Raw genomic sequence first — 20,042 nt, forward strand, 5'->3', positions numbered from 1 at the left:
AAGGTGCACCGCCGAGTCTAAGCCAATAATTCTGAGCCTTTTAGGGTCGATGGTTAGCTTAGAAAGACCATTTGAAAGACACCACGGGGCTACTACAGGTTAGAAAAAACTTGTTTGGTTTGTTTGTTCAATTTTGGCTGGCCGCACCATTTGTTTTTATCATAAACCACGTCAGTCTCAGTGTTAATGTAGACTTGATCTTCAACCTACTGACCCCAAAATTATATGGTATAACTGATGACCACATGCATTCATCCTATGAAGTCTGACCAATGTAGGCAACACGTTCTCAAGTAATTTAACAGAATAGACCAAAATTGTTTCATTTCAACTTCAAAGGACGGCATAGGCTTTTATATTTTTAGCAATTACGTAACTCTCAATGCAAGGTTTGAATATTTTAGCTATCATCATTCAGCAACTCTATCGTTAAACAAGTAATGGGCGGCTACTTCACATAATAACAATTTTTTACATAAAGCACTATAGTAATTACAATCATGTTAGTGGTTTCTGTTACACATATGAATCAACTCATTTAACAAACAAGTGAAGGAAGCGTCGCCATGCTTTACTGTAGTATAGCATAATGATCTGATGTCTGTCATTGCTCAATATAGACAATTTATGTACGGTGGTATTTTTAGGACATGCAATTATTTTTTAAAATTAAATTATCTCGTGCGCACGACATCTTATCTCGAGCGCTCGACATCTTATCTCGTGCGCATGACATCTTATCTATAAGTCATGGATCGGACAAGAAAAAACCCTATTAACATTTAATCTCCAAGTGTGACCATGACATTTGAACTAGGGTTCGGGCGTTAGAGTCGAACCGGACACGAAACAGACTCTGATCATGCCATGCAATGACCTTTAAGCTAGCTGTCTGAAAGTTGTGCATGACGCATCGTCTTTTAAGGGATATATTAATGCCTAGTCTCTTCATGGATTGTTGAGTTACAGACCAGACAGGAAAAAAGCCATGTTGACTTTTGAACTCTGAGTGTGACCTTGATCTTTAATATAGGGGTCCGAATTTTGCGCTTGACGCGTTGCCCCGTCATGAGTAACATATTTGCCAAGTAATATTAAAATCCCTTGATGAATGACAGAGTTATGGTCCCGACACTAAACTGTGGACGAACGGTCGGACAGACGGAATGACGGACGGACGGAAAACCGCAATCATATAGTCCCCGAAAGTGATTTTCAACCAGTAGGGGACTAATAAACATTCTTAATCGTTAAACAAGTAATGGGCGGCTACTTCACATAATAACAATTTTTTACATAAAGCACTATAGTAATTACAATCATGTTAGTGGTTTCTGTTACACATATGAATCAACTCATTTAACAAACAAGTGAAGGAAGCGTCGCCATGCTTTACTGTAGTATAGCATAATGATCTGATGTCTGTCATTGCTCAATATAGACAATTTATGTACGGTGGTATTTTTAGGACATGCAATTATTTTTTAAGATTAAATTATCTCGTGCGCACGACATCTTATCTCGAGCGCACGACATCTTATCTCGAGCGCTCGACATCTTATCTCGTGCGCATGACATCTTATCTATAAGTCATGGATCGGACAAGAAAAAGCCCTATTAACATTTAATCTCCAAGTGTGACCATGACATTTGAACTAGGGTTCGGGCGTTAGTGTCGAACTGGACACGAAACAGACTCTGATCATGCCATGCAATGACCTTTTAGCTAGCTGTCTGAAAGGTGTGCATGACGCATCGTCTTTTAAGGGATATATTAATGCCTAGTCTCTTCATGGATTTTTGAGTTACAGACCAGACAGGAAAAAAGCCCTGTTGACTTTTGAACTCCGAGTGTGACCTTGATCTTTTATATAGGGGTCCGAATTTTGCGCTTGACGCGTTGTCCCATCATGAGTAACATATTTGCCAAGTAATATTAAAATCCCTTGATGAATGACAGAGTTATGGTCCTGACACTAAACTGTGGACGAACGGTCGGACGGACGGAATGACGGACGGACGGAAAAGTGCAATCATATAGTCCCCGAAAGTGATTTTCAACCAGTAGGGGACTAATAAACATTCTTAATAGGTTACACACAATGAATAGCAATCAACTCCGGCTGTGCTCTCATGGAATAATTACTCCTGATATGTAGGAAGTATGTAAGGAACATTAATTGATATTGAATCTGTTAAGCCTTTCATGCGTTATTGTCCTGAAACCATAGGTTTGGCAAATTTGAAGTTGAAAAGGGGCCATAATTACGTCAAAAATGTGGTTTGTAGCAAAAGTCGAACTTGACCTGTATACCAAAAATTATTTAAATCTGTCAAGCCTTTCATGAGTTATTGTCCGGAAACCATGAAAACCAACGGGCCGACAGACCGATCGACCGACCGACAAGTTCACTCCTATATATCCCAAAACTTCGTTTTTGTGGGTATAATAATTTTTATTTTGAGCCTTAGCGGCGCCTAAAAGGGTCCAATTTTTGATAACGATTCATCAAGGTGGTCATACGAACAAGTTTTATTAAAGGTCTTTCTATTTCTAGCTCTGGTAGCCCATTATAAGGGGCCAGTGCTAACCATAAAAATGCGTTTGATAAAAATCTATGCTAGAATGCTAATGACCAAGTTTGGTGTAAATCTGACCAGTGGTTTCAGAGGAGAATATGTTTTAGTAAAAATGCTGACAATTGTTTCAGGCAGTTCGATAAAGATCGATAAATCTGCTCGTGATAAGAATTTTTTAATATATACATGTAATTCCTATTTTCAGCTCTAGTGGTCCCTACAGGGTGTCAAACACCTCCATATTATTATGGTTATATATTGAATACATTTAAGAAAGAACCTTACAATGACGCTACAGACTATGTTTGATGTAAATCTATCAAGACATTCATAAGAAGAAGTTGTTGAAAAGATTTCTAACCTGAGCTATAGCGGACCCTAAAAAGGACCGAGTGCCCACATTTAAAACATGGAAGAAGATCTTACAATAATGCATCATAACAAGTTTCATGAAAATCAAAAAGTGGTTCATTAGAAGCAGTTTAATGGCTTCTCTTATTTTAACTTAAGAGGCCACTATAATGGACGTGTGTCCTCATTCGAACAAATTTGAGAGAGGACCTGATTCTACAGACCAGTTTTGATGTCTTTTGAAGTCTTTAAATAATCTACAACTGTTTGTGAAATTCTTTTACAGTTTGTTACTCTAACCTGATTATTTTCATTCTTATTACTGAAAATACTCCTTACTCCATACAAACCTTTTCGTTCATAGGCAAACCGTATGTGGTAAAATGAAAGCAATAGAATGTGGCAAAATGAAAGGCAAATGTCTACAATCAACTCAGTTCAAATTCTACTAAGTACCTTTATTGGCAGCAAGACCTAGTAATGAAAAGCAAATTACAACTTATTTTTCTTAAATGTAATCAACCATTGATTTTATAGAAATAAATTTGAAATTCAGTCACTATCAATTTACAATGAGAGAGGAAACGTCTTATTTCCAGTGTTTATTATAGGTATGTGACATTATGTTTAAACGTGGCAGACAGTTAAATGTTTATTAGGTTCGATATTTTCAACTATTGTTTGACTAATAAAAGATAATAGGTAAGGGTAGTTTTCTCGGAAGCACAGAGCACCTAAAACACAGCCTCAGAGCCACGCATTAGAAAGGTAGGCTCACAACAAAAAGAAGCTGTATTAAATGGAAAAATATTACAGACGGGTTACTTCAAACATCTAACAAGTACATATTACTTTATGTGAAATATAGATAGAGGGTGAGGAACTGGTAAAATTGTGGGTGTGGAGGGTGTGGGATTTAAAGATGAAAGAAAAACAAGGATGAAAATACAAAGGAAATGCTACGTTCCTTAATAACAATCACACTACAACGTCAGCGCAGACACACGTGTACCACAATCAAACACACAATCATACCCAACTAAATAACATAGAAAACAGTAGGGCACCGTCTTAGACTCCCAATCACACAAACGCACCCATATAAGCAGGAAAAAACAATTGTGTACCCCCTTAGGATTCCGTCAGCCCGAATAAAGAGGAGCCACGAAAACTAACTCAAAGCAAAGGGGAAGGGGTGCAAACAGTAGCGCAAATGCAAGGGGAAAGGAGGTGGGGGGGGGGGGGGCAATAGGGGGAGTAAGGAGGAGGAAAAAACGCATACAACAAATATACGCAACAGACAATACAAGAAAGACAGAAACCCAGTTGAAAATAGGGGTACCGCCTTGGAACGGTCAGTAACCTATATAAAGAAAAAACGCGTTTAGGGCATGCCAACCTCGCACTTGCCCTAAATTCAAACAGTTGGACAACACAATTTATATAAAATCCCCGCTGAGAAAGGCTCTAACATTAGCGCAAAAATAACAAATTAATAAAGTAAAACATAAAATTAAGGTAAATCTAATGTATAATTACACCAATGTACTCAACAACTTGTCTAGAGTATGATTTTGACTAGGGGATCATGTTTTTCTACGATTCTCGATGTCGAGGGAGGTCCCCTTTCTGGTTACTTTTCTCCTACCCATACAGCCAAGACGTACAATAATAACTAAATGTTCAGTACATGAATTTTGCAAAACTTTCTTGGCAGAAATAAGACATGTATGAAGTATGTTTAATAATATTTAGCAAATTAAGTATTCCGTTTTGAGCATTTTGTCTCCCTGATATGTTGTTTTGCACTGCTAACAAATTGAATATCCGTTTCAATTCAATATTGATATTGACTTTTGAGAATTATTCGTTTTTTAAGTAACTTTAATTATGGCATGGAATATTCTATTGCCATTTTTCATTTGTGGAATTAATTATTTACTGCTAATAAAGAAAAAAAAAGATATATAATCTTGGTCTTCGTAAATTATTCAGTTTATTCCATGTTGACACAAGACATAATTGAATAGTGTTGATTAATTACGTAAATTTTTCTACACAGACTTCTATATGATGCATTATTTAACTGGTTAAATGTGCCTCAAGATCAGTGCATATTGTTAGACTCTTGCTAGCCATTCCATTGTATTCTGGCTTGTACTTTCGTTTTTTGTTAAGTCCGTCCATACGGAACGGCTAAGTGTAATTAAACCCCCCCCCCCCCCCCCCCCAAAAAAAAAAAAAAAAAAAAAAAGCTGTAATAGCTTTTATTACATACTTAGGCTAATTTTAAACTCCGTTAAGTTACAATGGAACCTGAAACGTCAATATTTATAGGTTATTAGATTTGTACTGTGAAATATGCATGAGCTCTGCAGCTGAAATACTGCGCGACTTTATGAGCGCAATACTATTCCGCGAAAGAACGAGTGCATATTTCTCGATGCAAATCTAATTTAAAGAAATTTTAAACGCGACGACATACATGAAACTGACGTCACAAATGACGTCACTCACCCGGCTCAATATGAAAAAATATTGACGTTTCAGGTTCCATTGAAACGTAACGGAGTTTTTAAACGAGTATGATGTAATTTTCCTTGTTGACGTTCAACTTTCATTTCCGGTGCGTAATGTCACTTGTGACGTCAGTTCCATGCGTGTCGTCGCGTTTAGATGTTCTTTAACGCCGATTTTTTCAGTTTTATTCAGACTAAATAACAAATCTAAATCATTTATTTAATAACTATAAGTGTAATACAAGTATATAATAAAAAGATTATTAGATTTGCATCGAAAAATATGCACTTGTTCTTTCGTGGAGTAATGTTGCACTCTTAAAGTAGCGCAATAACTTGTGCATATTTCACGACACAAATGTAATAACCTATAACCCAACAAATATACATACGGCGTAGTTCGCTTATTAATAAGCAAATTATTAAACTCAGATTGAAGGTGTTATGTATACATCTGTTCGATTTCAATTCATTACATGCTTTTCAGTGAATTATCGAAATGTTAGAGTGAAATATATCTAGAATTTTCACAGTGAAAAGTATCAATTATTTTATAAATTTACTGGTAAAAAAACTAAAAATGGGTAAATTTAGTCAAAACGTGAAATAAAAACAAAATATGTTTGTTTACATGTAAGATAGAAAATAGTGCAATAAGAGTAACCTGCAAATGGTTAAAATCTCTCTTCAAGTTTTAATGTTTGGTACAAATGAAATAAGTGCAAATCAATCAATCCGCGCGAAAATTCTCTCTTCATATCTTTACCTGTTTTTTTTTTTTTTTTTTTTTTTGTCTTTCAGTCTTTCAATATTTTAATGCATGATGCAAATGATATAAAGATATAAATGAACGCACACATGATTTCATTAGCAGAGATGTGCAAAATCAATTAATGTGCGCAAAAATTCATGCTGAGTGAGCATTAATTATTCCAAAGTAAGCGAGCTTCAATTAATTGAATTTCTGTTAATATAGCTTTCCTTATATGCCAAGACGGTATACTGATCATATAATATACAGTGTTTGAAATTTTAAGAAAAACAAGACAGTGAATCTATACTTGACATATCATCACAAAGATAGATTATAGACAGCAGTAACAATAATAATAACAACATTATTATGCCTACTGAACAAGAAACAGTATTTTATTTATTAGTCTCAATATGCTCATAAACAAAGCATTTGATATTACATAAAATAATAGTGATTTACAGAGAAGTTTATTATAGTAAAGAAGTGAGCCTATTAACAGCATCTGAAGTATTACATTCATATAGTAAAAATATTTAACACAGTAGACTCATGTAGTACATCAATATTTATTTCTGTGCTACATAAATGTAATTTAAAGCAGGGTAATTATATACAATTTTTTGTCTATTTCCTCACATTTCCAATGCATGATACTAGTAAACCTGCGGCAGAAATCTACACCGACCACCCAAACAGCAATTACTTTTCCAACGGCTATTAAATTGTTCCCGCTATCATCCATTCCATGTTAGAAAATATTTCTAAATAACGGACTATACGTTTTTAAGTTATTGATCTGTCACAGACAAGAGAGAACTGCTACACAAGAATTTGGCATCCTTTCTCCCGTCCCCAATGATTTAACAACGTAATTTAGGCTGCAAGTGATATTGACTTTATATCAGAATGTCGGCTGCTGAGCGCTTCTTATGCGCGCGACCTAGTGAGAAAAAACATCTTCCCGAAATATTCTTTGTAGAGAGATATATTTTGATAGCGTCTGTGAATGCTTTGGGATAAAATAAGATTTGTACATGTGAAATGGTATCTAGTGACGGATTATGTACATAGTTCTTAGCATCTAGGTCTTCTAGCTGAACGAAATGCACACGGTAAGAAAATTGTTCTCTACTTACATGCTATTTTTTCTTATTTATATGAACTCACATGAACTTTCCGGTGTGCTTGTATGAAGAGGGGAGTTATTATGACCTTTTTATGTCAAGCATGCATGATGACTAGTTCCTCACTACTCTTACAGTTCAAGATATATTTCTGTTCTGTAAGTTATTTGAGCTAACAACTGCATCAAGGTGTATATGATACTATATATACATGTACAATACACCTACTTTTGTATAATTTAATGCCAATCACGTTTATCTTATCGTTTTAGAAGATTGGTGTTAATTTATTCAAGATATTGTATGTTATATCACGACGAATTTTTTTTACTCGATCCAATTAACATGCTACATGCATACTTTAAAGTGTGGTTTTGGTCTATGTAATTATCCCGCATGTAGAATGTGTACCATATGCCTATCAGTATCAAAAAAGCGCATGATCAAATTACACAGAGATTATTCACTAATAGGCTAACACATGTACAAGGGAAATAAAATTGTTATGTTTTGAGAACGCTTTCACGAATAGGCCAATAAAACGTTGTTTACATTCCAGAAAATTCAATTTCAGTGAATAATAGGCCAATAATATGCCAATGCAAAAATTAATCATAAATTTTTGGAAGATATTAACGAATACACAAGTGAGATGTTGCTGTGTTGTCGAGAACGTTGGCAAAGTAAGGCAGATATGAAATATGTTTAAAATATGAGCCGCGCCATGAGAAAACCAACAGAGTGGCTTTGCGACCAGCATGGATCCAGACCAGCCTGCGCATCCGCGCAGTCTGGTTAGGGTCCATGCTGTTCGCTAACAGTATCTGTAATTTTCATAGACTTTGAAAGCGAACAGCACGGATCCTGACCAGACTGCGCGGATGCGCAGGCTGGTCTGGATCCATGCTGGTCGCAAAGCCGCTATGTTGATTTTCTCATGGCGCGGCTCATATACTGATATTAGAATAATGCAGTATTAAATTTTGAACATTTTCTCCTTTTGCAAATATTATCATTGGCTTTCAGGAGTTATTCATTTTAGTTAAGTAACTTTAAAATATGACAGGATCGAAATAATTTACTGCCATTTAATATTTCTAAACTGATAAAACAAACTCATCAGAAAGGTTATGACTACAGAAAGATGGAATAAAATAAAACTAGTCACCCATCTAACCCATGGTACATATTTGAATGACACTTACAGCTAAGCTGGAGCAATTATTATACAAATCTATTTTTCTAAAACGAATACTTGTCTATCATTTACTTGATTTTGCAGAGTATAAAAGTACATCGTCTGGCATTTTCTATGTATTAGTATAATATCATTATCTTTGCGGTAATCATGTAATTTCCCAGGATAGTTAAATGGTAACGATGTTGTTTTCCCACTATCCGTCAAGTTAGAAAGAATAATCAGAACTGTATGTTTCATGTTATCAATCTATCAATAGCTTTACTGTTGAACAAGACTTTGATATTCCATCCACAATGATCCATCTTACAGTGAAACGTATTTTATCAGCACATATTTTGTAGGGATGGCAACTAATATTCGTTCATGACACGAATATTCGAATACTGTTTCACTATTCGAATATTCGGAAAAAATATAAGATCAGAAGAAATAAATAAAAACCAAATGAAAGAACCAATATGTTCGTTTATCTAATTTACCAATCTTCGCTTTCATAGTAGATACGCGCGAAAATGGCTTCTGTTGCTGTCAGACGTGTCACTTTGTATATTAGCGTGCCGAGATTGTACATCGCTATGGTGATGACATTGTAACCTGCAGTAAGTACAGCTAATTGCTTACCTTTAGAAATTTTACTGGTCCCTAATTGATGTAAATCCGTTACAAATCGCCTTGTTTTCGGTAGGTGCAAACCGCATATAATTAAAAATCATTAGAAAGCACTTGAACTAATGACTCGGTTTTCAATCAAAGTCAATTTAAGATGTATTTGAGTAAAGAAAAGTGCCGAAAAGTGTTGAAAACAAGTCAAATGTGATGAATATTATTTTAATAAAAAAAGTTTAAGCTTTTGAAACGTTTTTATTATTTTAATGAAAACGGATCATCCTCTTGATATAAATAAATGCATTTCGTATGGAAAAACAAATAGTAGAATCTACTCAATATTCAGACAAAGGGTAAAGTTAAGCAAAATATATCTTTTATTAGACACCCCCACAGTCTTAATTTTACCCTTCGTTTAATTGAAAATATTGTTCATGCTATTACGTGAATCTACTGTCAAAATGCATGCAATGCCTGTCTTTTTAATATATCACGCGATCATCCGATAGGAAGTCGGCTACGTGTAATATCTGTGGAGAGAACCTTACTTACAGGAGGGCTACATCCATGTAAAAATAAGTAAAACCTATATAAATTATATTAAATGAAGTAAATTAACAAATATTTTATATTAAAAAAGATGAACAAGAGATGAGAACGATTAGTCAGTCTTAATTCGCCAATGTCTGACTTACTTCCGGTGTAAACGAAAGTAGAATTAATGCAGATCGCTGCTAATTAGGGTACGATAAATTCATAAGATTTTGAGTTTATTTGTTGATCATTTGATGACCGAATATTCGAATATTCGTTCGGAAGGTTGACCGAATATTCGAATACCAAAATTGCTATTCGTTGCCATCCCTAAATTATTTTGTGTTTAGTTTTAGAGTAATATTTAGAATCTAAAACGTCTGTTAGAACGAAATGCGCACGTAAGAAAATAGTTTTTATTTATAACTAAACTTATTACGTTTTAAGTAAATGATAATTACAGTTCTAAGTGTTAATTTATAAGTTGAAATACATAAACTGATCTTTTATGTCAAGCCCACTATGCGGACCGGCGTATCACTGAGCATCTGTATATTATAATAGTTATTATGTGTAGAAACAGAAACAAAATGGGTCTGTGTAACTATCCCACATGAAGTATACAGCAGTAGCTGTGTTTATCAAACAACATCAGCAAATAACTTTATGTCACGAATAAGTCAATAGACTGTTGCTGTCCTTAGGTGAATGTTTCACGAAGATGCCAGTTGGATATTATGTTTTGGGGAAAAAATCAAGAGAGGTCATTAATATACCGCTATGTTATTGAAGAAATTTGGCTAACTTTCATCACAGACATAAAACAAGTCTGCAGCATTCATATAATTAATTTGAACCGTCTTAAAAGTGTGTCAGCTAGCACTATATCTGTTTTGCGTTAACGTTTTGACAGTTAAGTAACTTTAAATCATGTACAATGTCGATGATATCAGGAAGGTCTAATACGTATCAGTTGTTCCAGATGATATGAAATGGTGTATTTTTGTAATTTGTTGAATGAATCAACTTTTACTAAGACAAAATCCACTTTGAGAGCTTATATGATAAGATGAAATACGAATTCTACCAAAAATACCCCTATCTATCATTTTAAATAAACTGGTATTGCAATTTATATTATATATATTTATTTATTTATTTTGGGGTTAAAGAGGGGTTTTCTATCAATTCGATTATATATTATCTTTCCCAGGGCAGATACTCATGCCTATAGATAAAACTGTTAAAAGGTAGAGCGATAGGAATTCGATAGATTTTTATTTGTCTTATTTTGTTTTGAGATGTGCAAACGTTCGATAATTCGAAAGTTGTGAAGCTCAAGGCAATACATAACACATGCGCTTAGTGTGAGATAATGATTATATGATTATATGTTATAAACAAACACATATTTAAAAGCTCTACACAGCTTGTTCATTTACACAGCAAAGAAGCATATGTACGACCTTCCGCTCCAGAAAGTGCCAGAAATTATCGATTAGCGCGCTAGTATATAACGAAGTCCTATGTAAAAAGACATACTCAGATATTGGCTTCATGAAAATGTTGCTATTTGTCTAAACATCTTTGTACTTTTGACGGCAGCTTATTAAGGCTCATCTGCTTTCTCTCTCTCATTCTTTTTTTTTTTTTTTTTTTTTTTTTTTTTTTTTTGATGATTGAAAGTAATTTGATCCCAGTTTTTGAGCCAACTCATGCATTTATTAAATGCAGCAACTGCATTTTAAATCCTTTAATCGATTACCATTTGGTTTTGTACTGCTGTATTTAATCAAAATATTTTGCCGTTTATATATTTATCTCCACAGAAGAAAACAAATCGGTCTGCTAAAACTGTGAATTTGTTGTATTTCCCAGTTCTCTTTATTATTGTCTGCATCGATAAAAGTTACATTTTCGTGTAATCAATCACGTATTTGTCTCAGACGATCGCTAAAACTGGTAAGCGGCCGGAACAACAACAACAGCAATTTATACAGCAACAAAGTCTGGAACAACAGCAACATACTCAAACATTAGCTGTCATTATAATACTGATGCTTCCGATGATGCTATTCATCATCATCATCATCATCATCATTAACAGAAGCTGCTGCAGCAGCAGCTGACCATGGGATAATTGAAAATAAGCCTTATTAAAAAAAAGTTTTTTTTTCCAACACTCTACCAACATGCTGTACATAGTGTTGAAAATAGAATTAGGATTTTGATGTAATTTGCAATTTAATTAATAACATTCCGAATGCAATGGAATTTTCATTTATTACATTGAAAAAATCCATGTAAATGGTAATGGTAATTTATTATTATTATTATACCAGATTTATATAGCGCCCTTTTCATGATCAATTTCACGTTCAAAGGCGCTTTACATAGTTCAAATTTTATTATTTTAATTGAATGTTTATGAAATGTAACTGTACCAGTAGCAGTATAGATTAAAGGCCTAGATTTTGGCAGTGGGCCAAGGGATTCACCAGCACAGTTGGGGGCTAATGACCATCACAGTATGGTTCCAATAAACAAGGGTCAATGTTTATTGGAGAGTCAGTCTACCTTACAAGTGTATCAATTAGTGAGAAGGGGAAACAATGTAATTTATTTTAAATTGATATATAACTGATAACTTTTAAAGTTATACTAGATTTTTTTTGGCATTTCTATGTAAAGAAAAATATTTATTGATCAAACACAATAATAAGATAATCAGAAACTTATTTTCACAATAATGAAATAATGATAAACTTACTTAAAGAAATATGCAAGTTTTTATTTTTTCAAAGTCTGTCTGGAGAATTATGATATTTCAGAAAAATATGACTTTCACTCATCTAAAGCTTGCAGAATACTGTAAATAACATTTGTCTAAAAATTGAAAACAGTATGTGCGTTTCAAAGTTACAAAGCAAAGCATGTAAAAAGTCACTTTTGGCAACATACTGAAAATGAAAATTCGGTATAGATGGAACACAATAATTTTAAGTTCAAATAATGTTGATTACATGAATACAAGAAACCCAGTTTCCAATTAGAAAAACATTGTTTGTCAGCACAAAGAACTCATGAAGTTTTCACTATACTTGTGTTTTATTATCATTATTATTTTCAGTATTATTACTGTATCTTTAATCATCCTTTATGTAATATAATAATAATAACAATAATAATAATAATAATAATAATAATAATAACAATAATAATAATAATTATGATTATTTTTATTATTATTATTATCATTATTATAACATCAAAGTAATAGTTATTATCATCTATATAATATCAAAATAATAATTAATATTATTATCATTCCACATTCACTGAAGAAAAATTAATTTCTTTCAACTCCACTGCACACATCTTCATGGTCTAGTTGGGGTCCCTGCTGTGCTAATTGCCCTCTAATCAGTTACGGTTACATAATCGCTGATAAGCAGCAGATAAGATGGGAGTTGTATATTGGATTTGGGGGCGGGGGGGGGGGGGACACTTATATAGTAGTGAATCTAGGCCTTTAAGATTTTAAATAAACCGGACATCTTATTTAGAATATCATGACAAAAATAATGTAAAGATGTAAAAATCAAGGCATTATTGTGGTCTATCATCTAATTTACCACGGTTCAATATTTAGATACTTGGCAATGAAACCACTCGGGCTTACGACATTCTGAAATCTGAACCGTTGTACTCAGACTGTTATAAGCAAGAGGTGACATGCGGACTGGTAAGACAACATTATGACGTCAAAATACCGCAAATACGCCCGTTTCAATACCACTAGGATAAAATTATTGGATGATGTTCAGCATCATTTCTATAATTTTAATTATGTCTTTTGAACTTCCGCATCTGTGTAAAAAAAAATATGTCAATTTCAAGTTCATGGTTGACATCCGTAATGTATTATTATTGTTGCTGGTTTTCACGAATGGTCTCAAAATGAACACTCCTAAGTGCGATAATTCCAAATCTTGTGGATTATAGTCTAGCGTTTGCATATATTTTCAGGCTGGCACAGATAGTGGTATGCCAAACGATGAAAGCAGACACTTGGCGATCATTGATTGCAGAGATTCTCACAGCAGCGAATTTAAACCATTCCGTCTGTCCTTATGCCTACAATTCGACACGTGTAATAAATGGCTATCTTTAAGTTGGAGAAGAAAATGTGTAGTCGTTCTACTTATTGGAATGATTTGTCAAATGATCTATTTCTTCAGAATAAAACACCAGCGATATTTGTACAAAGTGGATACATATTCTCTACCGTGCGAAATGCCTGTACTGGATCCATACGACTCTAATCAAATGAAAAATATGAAAATATCGAAACCATTTAAATGTGACTTATTGCATTCACCGGTTTATGTTGACGGCGAAAACTTGCTACAATTCAACCAAACTGCTGTGGAACTTTTGCACATAAATCCCGATTCTATAGCATGTACCTGCCAAATTATTCAAAGAGAGGTTAATACTGATGATAAAGTGGTATATTCTGATACATTCTTATGTACCCCTCCTTACAATATACAGTCTGACTTTTTTAAGATACGCTGTGTTTCTGGTGAGGCAGAACTTATCAATACACTGCTCACAAACATATTTCGATCAGAAAGAGCATTCAAAAGACATACAGAGGAACATTACAGTGTAATACTATTTGGAATGGATTCGGTGTCGAGAAATGATGCAGTTAGACAAATTCCAAGAGTAGTTCGGTATTTGCAAGAGGAACTTTCATCTATCGATATGATGATGTATAACAGGATTGGAGGACATACCTTTGATAACATCATTCCAATGCTTACTGGTCTTCTAGCCAATGTCAAAGATATTCCATATTTAGACAATGTTGGAACTCGCTTTGAGATGTTCCCATTGATCTGGAAAAACTTTTCTAGAAATCACTATGCAACTTTTTACGCAGAAGACAATTTACAATTTCACACATTCAACTTTAAAAAAGAAGGTTTTAAAGTTCAGCCAACAGACCATTACATGCGACCATTTTGGATCGCAGATTATGAATCACGGCCGACGAAACTTTTGTTCTGGAAGGAAAACATAAGCAGTTATAATAAGCGTAAATGTTTAGGCAACATCCCAAAATATCTCGTGCAAATGAATTATCTCAAACAGTTCATAAATACATATAAAGATGTAAGAAAATTTGGAATTTCACATTTGAATGAATTATCACATCAAAATGTGAATGACCTTCATCTTGCTGAAGACGATCTCATAGAATTTTTTAAATGGTTCAAACGAGGCGGACATCTCAACAACACATTTCTTGTTGTTTACAGTGACCATGGACCACGTGGTCAAAGTCAAACCCATCAGTCGTTACTGGAAACGAATTTACCTTTTCTTAGCATCGTGCCACCTTACCATTTTCGGAAGACATATCCAGATGTTATAAATAATATGAAGAAAAACGCCAATGTTTTGACAACACATTTTGATTTGTTTGCCACTTTAGGAGACATTCTGCATCGACAATTTAAAGCGCCCTCTGTGGTCAATGTCCATAAGAAGCCACGCGGGATCAGTCTCTTCCGGTATATTCACAAACAGAGATCTTGTTCAGGTAATATTCAATACGAACTTATGCATGTTTCCAAGACAAGTGTTTTGTTACATAAAACCATTAAATGCGCGTTTCTCATAATCATATTGGGTGCTAATGGGATGTCACAATATTGAAGGAATCGTGTGCCATTTATTGCCATAATTAGAAGACAATATGACAGTAGGAGTTACTTGCACGAACTTTATATTGAGCTCATGGTAAATTATGTAATGCACTAATTTCAAGTGACACTTTGGTGGATGTCCGTATAAGAATAACATGTAAATTCATGTACATTAGATTTATCTGGGACACAGTGTTTTAAAGTAATTGTATAAAGAGTAGTTGACGGAATATGCTTGTTGATATCTTAGATGTCATCAACCATTGATGTTATAGAAATATATTTGAAAGTATACTGTCTCTATCGTTTTACATTGAGAGAGGAAAAGTCATATTTCCATTTTATTTTAGGTATGTGACATCATGTTAAAATGTGGCAGGCTGTATAAGGTTTATTAAGTTCAGTATCTTCAACTATTGACTAGTAAATAAATGTATTTTTCAAATCGGCATTAAACACTTATTCTTTCGTTTCTATATTTTCAGAATCAAGTATACCTGAACAATATTGTATGTGTTATAGATCTCAGAAGTTAAACATAACAAACAATCAAGTGATACAAGAAATTGCTCAATATGTAGTAGACAAACTGAACCAGATGTTGTCGAATGAAAAGGGCTGTGCTCATCTCCGCGTGAAAAACATGCTAGAAGCTCATGTTTTGGTACAGGGAAAGCAAACGGAGCAGAGACAGCAAGGGTTGTTTAACAAGTTCAGTAAAGTTGTTTCAGAAAACGATTATGCTGATTATAAAATTGTTATCGAGACACTTCCAGGAAATGCCAAATTTTTTGCGACATCGAAAACAGATTCTGACGGAAAACGATATGTGCTAGATAATATAGAACGGATAAATAGGTACAATAACCAATCTCATTGTGTAAATGATGATAAACTAAGGCCGCTTTGTTATTGTGTTGAATGACTAAACAGTTTCCATCTAAGAATTGTATATGTACATTGACCAAATTCATTTGCATGTGATTTTAGAAAACGTATCAGTACTGCTATATTGTCTGTGTAGAATTGTAATCCTGTGGATTTTTGTCCTATATTTTGAAAGTTATGTTTTTATGAAAACGTATATGTTTACTATTGAGAATTCCATTGGTAACATTTTTACAGTCATCAGCATGGTGGCCATCTTGAATTTCGAAATAGCTGCCGAATTTCAATATGTTTACCGTTATACATGTATATTCAATCTAACCTTCAAATATACATATATTTCTTACTAGAACACACAAATTTATATTGCTAAAAGGTATTGTCCGTAAGTATTGACCTGGCACTCTTGAACATTCCGTATATTTCCGTAAATTAATTTTCGGTTTCCGAACATAAATAGCGATATAACTATTACATATACAATTCTTAATTGATATACTGTCGCATGTGCAGGTAGCTGTGTGGACAAAGCGTTTATCTGCCAATACCAGTGTTGTGGGTTCGAGTCCTACGTCTAACCATATCTTTTTTTTGTCCCCAAATTTTATAAGCAGACTTACTACTTATTTGAGCAATGGTATCGTGATATTTATGGTTCATTTATTAACAGTAATCATATTTACCCGTTGTAAAAAAGTGTAATAAAATTGTTCAATCTGAGATAAAAGACAAATTACCTGTCACCAGCATTCCAGAAAAAAAATACTATCAGACAAAACAATTAAAATTCATGAAATATGACACATAAAATAATGTAAAAATAAAGCTGGTATCTAAAACATTACAATACATTAAATTAAAAAAAAAAATATGATATAAGTGATTTCGAACCCCTGGTAACGTGCGTGGAAGTCAGACAGCTTACCTCTACGCCACCGTGTCATTGGTTAACTCTACATATGTTACTTTAGTTATATAGATTATATCAGGATACAAATATTGCGTAAATTAACGAAAACACCCGAAAATGTTGGCGAAGATTAATGAGTGCAAGGTCAATACTTACGGACAATATACGCTTGTATTTATAATATGTACATGACGTTTTAGTTAAGTATTGATTTTAAAACATGAAAAACATCATTGTCAAATGCAAGTTTAGGTAGAAAATCTTTTTTCTATATACAGCCAAAATGCAGCCATTCTTTAAAAGAAGTGGTACATTTATTTGAAAACATGCTTAAGACATTCATCTTTTACAGAATATCGTATCAACTATTTATATATTTATACAATATATTTATAGATTATGAGCGAACGTAATACTTCTTGCACACTTTACAAGGTACGTCCGCGGCCAAGTGGTTTATAAGGTTGTTGGCATCAGATCAGATCAGTATTCTACCAGGCGCCCACCCATGCCTGAAATAATTCCAGGAGGGATATATTGAGTCTTCCTCAACAATTAAAGCTAGAACGTTTGCCATATGTCCTGAACTGTGTCGATGTGAAGTGAAATTTTAAACATATATGTGCAATATTAGACTGTCTTCAAGAACTGGGCTATGAAGTTCTGTTTTGTTGACCGAAACAATTTTAAAATATCGCTTTCCAGTTTTAAAATGATAAAGGAAGGCCCAAAATGCCCCTCCGGTCATTGCTATAGACATGGGCAGGTGCCATGGCGGAAAAAATAATATTCGGAAAACCAGCTACATTGTCTTCACATAAAGTGTTCTATGTCACTTCAAGGCTTTAAACCCAACAAAGTGAAGGGAAACTGATTCGAAAGTCACTCAGTCATGTACGGGTATTGCAGTTAGACTGTCTCCTTCGAATAATAGTATAACATCACCAAATGCACAATAATTTGACAACGGTTACAACTGTTTAACTATCTTAAATTACTTTTCTTTCTTACTCAAGATAAAGTTTAAGAATTGTGTATGACACAACTGCAGTTGGTTTATTTAGCACAACAATGGAGAAAAAGGGTGCTGTGTGAAGTTCATTCTGAAATATCTGAAAATCTTTCATACATTGTATAATTTTTTCCCTTTAATCAAATTTAAAATATAAATACTGATAATACCTCACAAAGGTTACCTCAACTTATTTTATATGACATATTCAATCAATTCACAATTGTAATAGTATATGACTCCAAGAAGCAAAGGCATATTTTCGTTTTTTTTTTTTTTTTTTACTTCCCTTTATTTTGTCTTTATCACTTAATATTAATGATACCTGACAAGACATACAGAATGGTTAATTCAGACATATCTTATTTGAATGATTGTATTTTGTTCATGCCATGTCTACGTTTTTATAAGACCTAGCAAATTTGTACATAATTTGTAAATTACTACAAGAAATCTGTCTCTCTTTGAGCACAAATAATTCCGTCTCAAAAACACAAGATAAAATTTAATGTTCCATTTGAACTTGTCTAACAAATCTTAGCATTTATGCGACCTACATAATGCATATATTACGTTTTAGAGCAATTCAATAGATAAGAAATGGAAAATTAGCATAATTTGGGGCGGCCATTTTGAAATAAAGATGACCGCCAAAATAATGGCGTAAGAAAGTTTTGCAAATAGACATCTTCACTGTTATTTACTTCTTTCCAAACAATATTTTGGGGCCAAAGTACGATGATTATCCGTAGAGCTCAAAATACCATAGACACCCATTTGCCCGATGATAAAAACAGCGAACGTGCGATATTTTAGCAAATATTCGCCATTTTGTAAGTTTCAACCATTTTGCTCACTTAAAGTAAGAGTGCAATCATTTCACGTCCTCGCCCCTCTCCACCTGAAAATGGCTGTAGCTGTGTGAAAATTAGTTAAGGTATGGGTTATGCACGTAATTATGGAAATATGTAAAGTCTAGGGACAACAGATATTTTTATAACTACAACATTTTTGAATCAATGATGACAGAAAACATTCTTCAAAGTGTACAATAAAATGATTGTTGTATCCTCTTAAGCACTAAGAGTATGTAATTATCTGTCGATACAGGGAAAATAGGTCTATGTAACTAACCCGCATTTATTATACAGCTGTAGTTATATAAGTGAACTTGTGGTCTAGTGGTAACACGCTTGATTGTCAATTTTGAGGTCCGGAAATCGAATCCCGGTCCAAGCTTTGGTGAATTCTGAGATGCTCTTGAATGCCTCATATCTAACTAAGAGGTATGACGGTATTAAAAACATTTCTTCTTTGAGTCATATTAAATTGTCAAAGTCTACAGTGTTTTATTTTACTTTTCCTTTCTTTCACTTGTTACCAGACCTTGTTCCTTGTATAAAATAATTCAAATCCCATTGAAAACACAGAATAAAACAGTATGTCGACCATAATGCAAGAGCACCGGCTAACGTCGAATGACATCACTATTATAAACAATGCATTCTTCCGCAAACTTGCCCAGCATCCTCAGCTGTCACCAAGCAACATCACAAAACTATAATAACCATCTTCCATATATCTGACCTCTTCTAAAATACTCTAGAAGGATATTATTACTGATTAAATTGAAAATAAAAGCAATACCTAGCATGAAAATGCCCTTTTTACCCCAAAAATAATTTTGAACTACATAGTGTCAGGGACTACATTCGAGTGGACCACGGAGGAATACCGGCGCATTACTACCGTCATGCCCAAGAGGCCATTACTTGTTGTTCCAAGGAAAGACGTCTTCGCGTGTATCAGTGCTATACACCGGGCACTTTTAAGAACCAGA

At 33.9% G+C, this 20,042-nt stretch overlaps 1 protein-coding gene across 1 annotated transcript; it reads left to right on the forward strand.

The window, feature by feature from the left end:
- The first annotated feature begins 6,714 nt into the window (after positions 1-6,714).
- LOC123545446 (uncharacterized) lies at positions 6,715-19,542 on the forward strand. Its single transcript, XM_045331769.2, has 3 exons — positions 6,715-7,319; positions 13,702-15,286; positions 15,878-19,542. The coding sequence occupies exons 1-3, from the start codon at positions 7,311-7,313 to the stop codon at positions 16,315-16,317; spliced, it is 2,034 nt and encodes a 677-aa protein (XP_045187704.2). The 5' UTR covers positions 6,715-7,310; the 3' UTR covers positions 16,318-19,542.
- Positions 19,543-20,042: the final 500 nt, after the last annotated feature.

The sequence above is a fragment of the Mercenaria mercenaria genome, chromosome 15 (assembly GCF_021730395.1).
Source record: "Mercenaria mercenaria strain notata chromosome 15, MADL_Memer_1, whole genome shotgun sequence".
Classification (NCBI taxonomy): domain Eukaryota; kingdom Metazoa; phylum Mollusca; class Bivalvia; order Venerida; family Veneridae; genus Mercenaria; species Mercenaria mercenaria.

Excerpts from the sequence above, each read along its gene's own strand:
- LOC123545446 (XM_045331769.2), top strand. Across the intron at positions 15,287-15,877 it reads CAAACAGAGATCTTGTTCAG|AATCAAGTATACCTGAACAA; the intron begins GTAATATTCAAT and ends CTATATTTTCAG.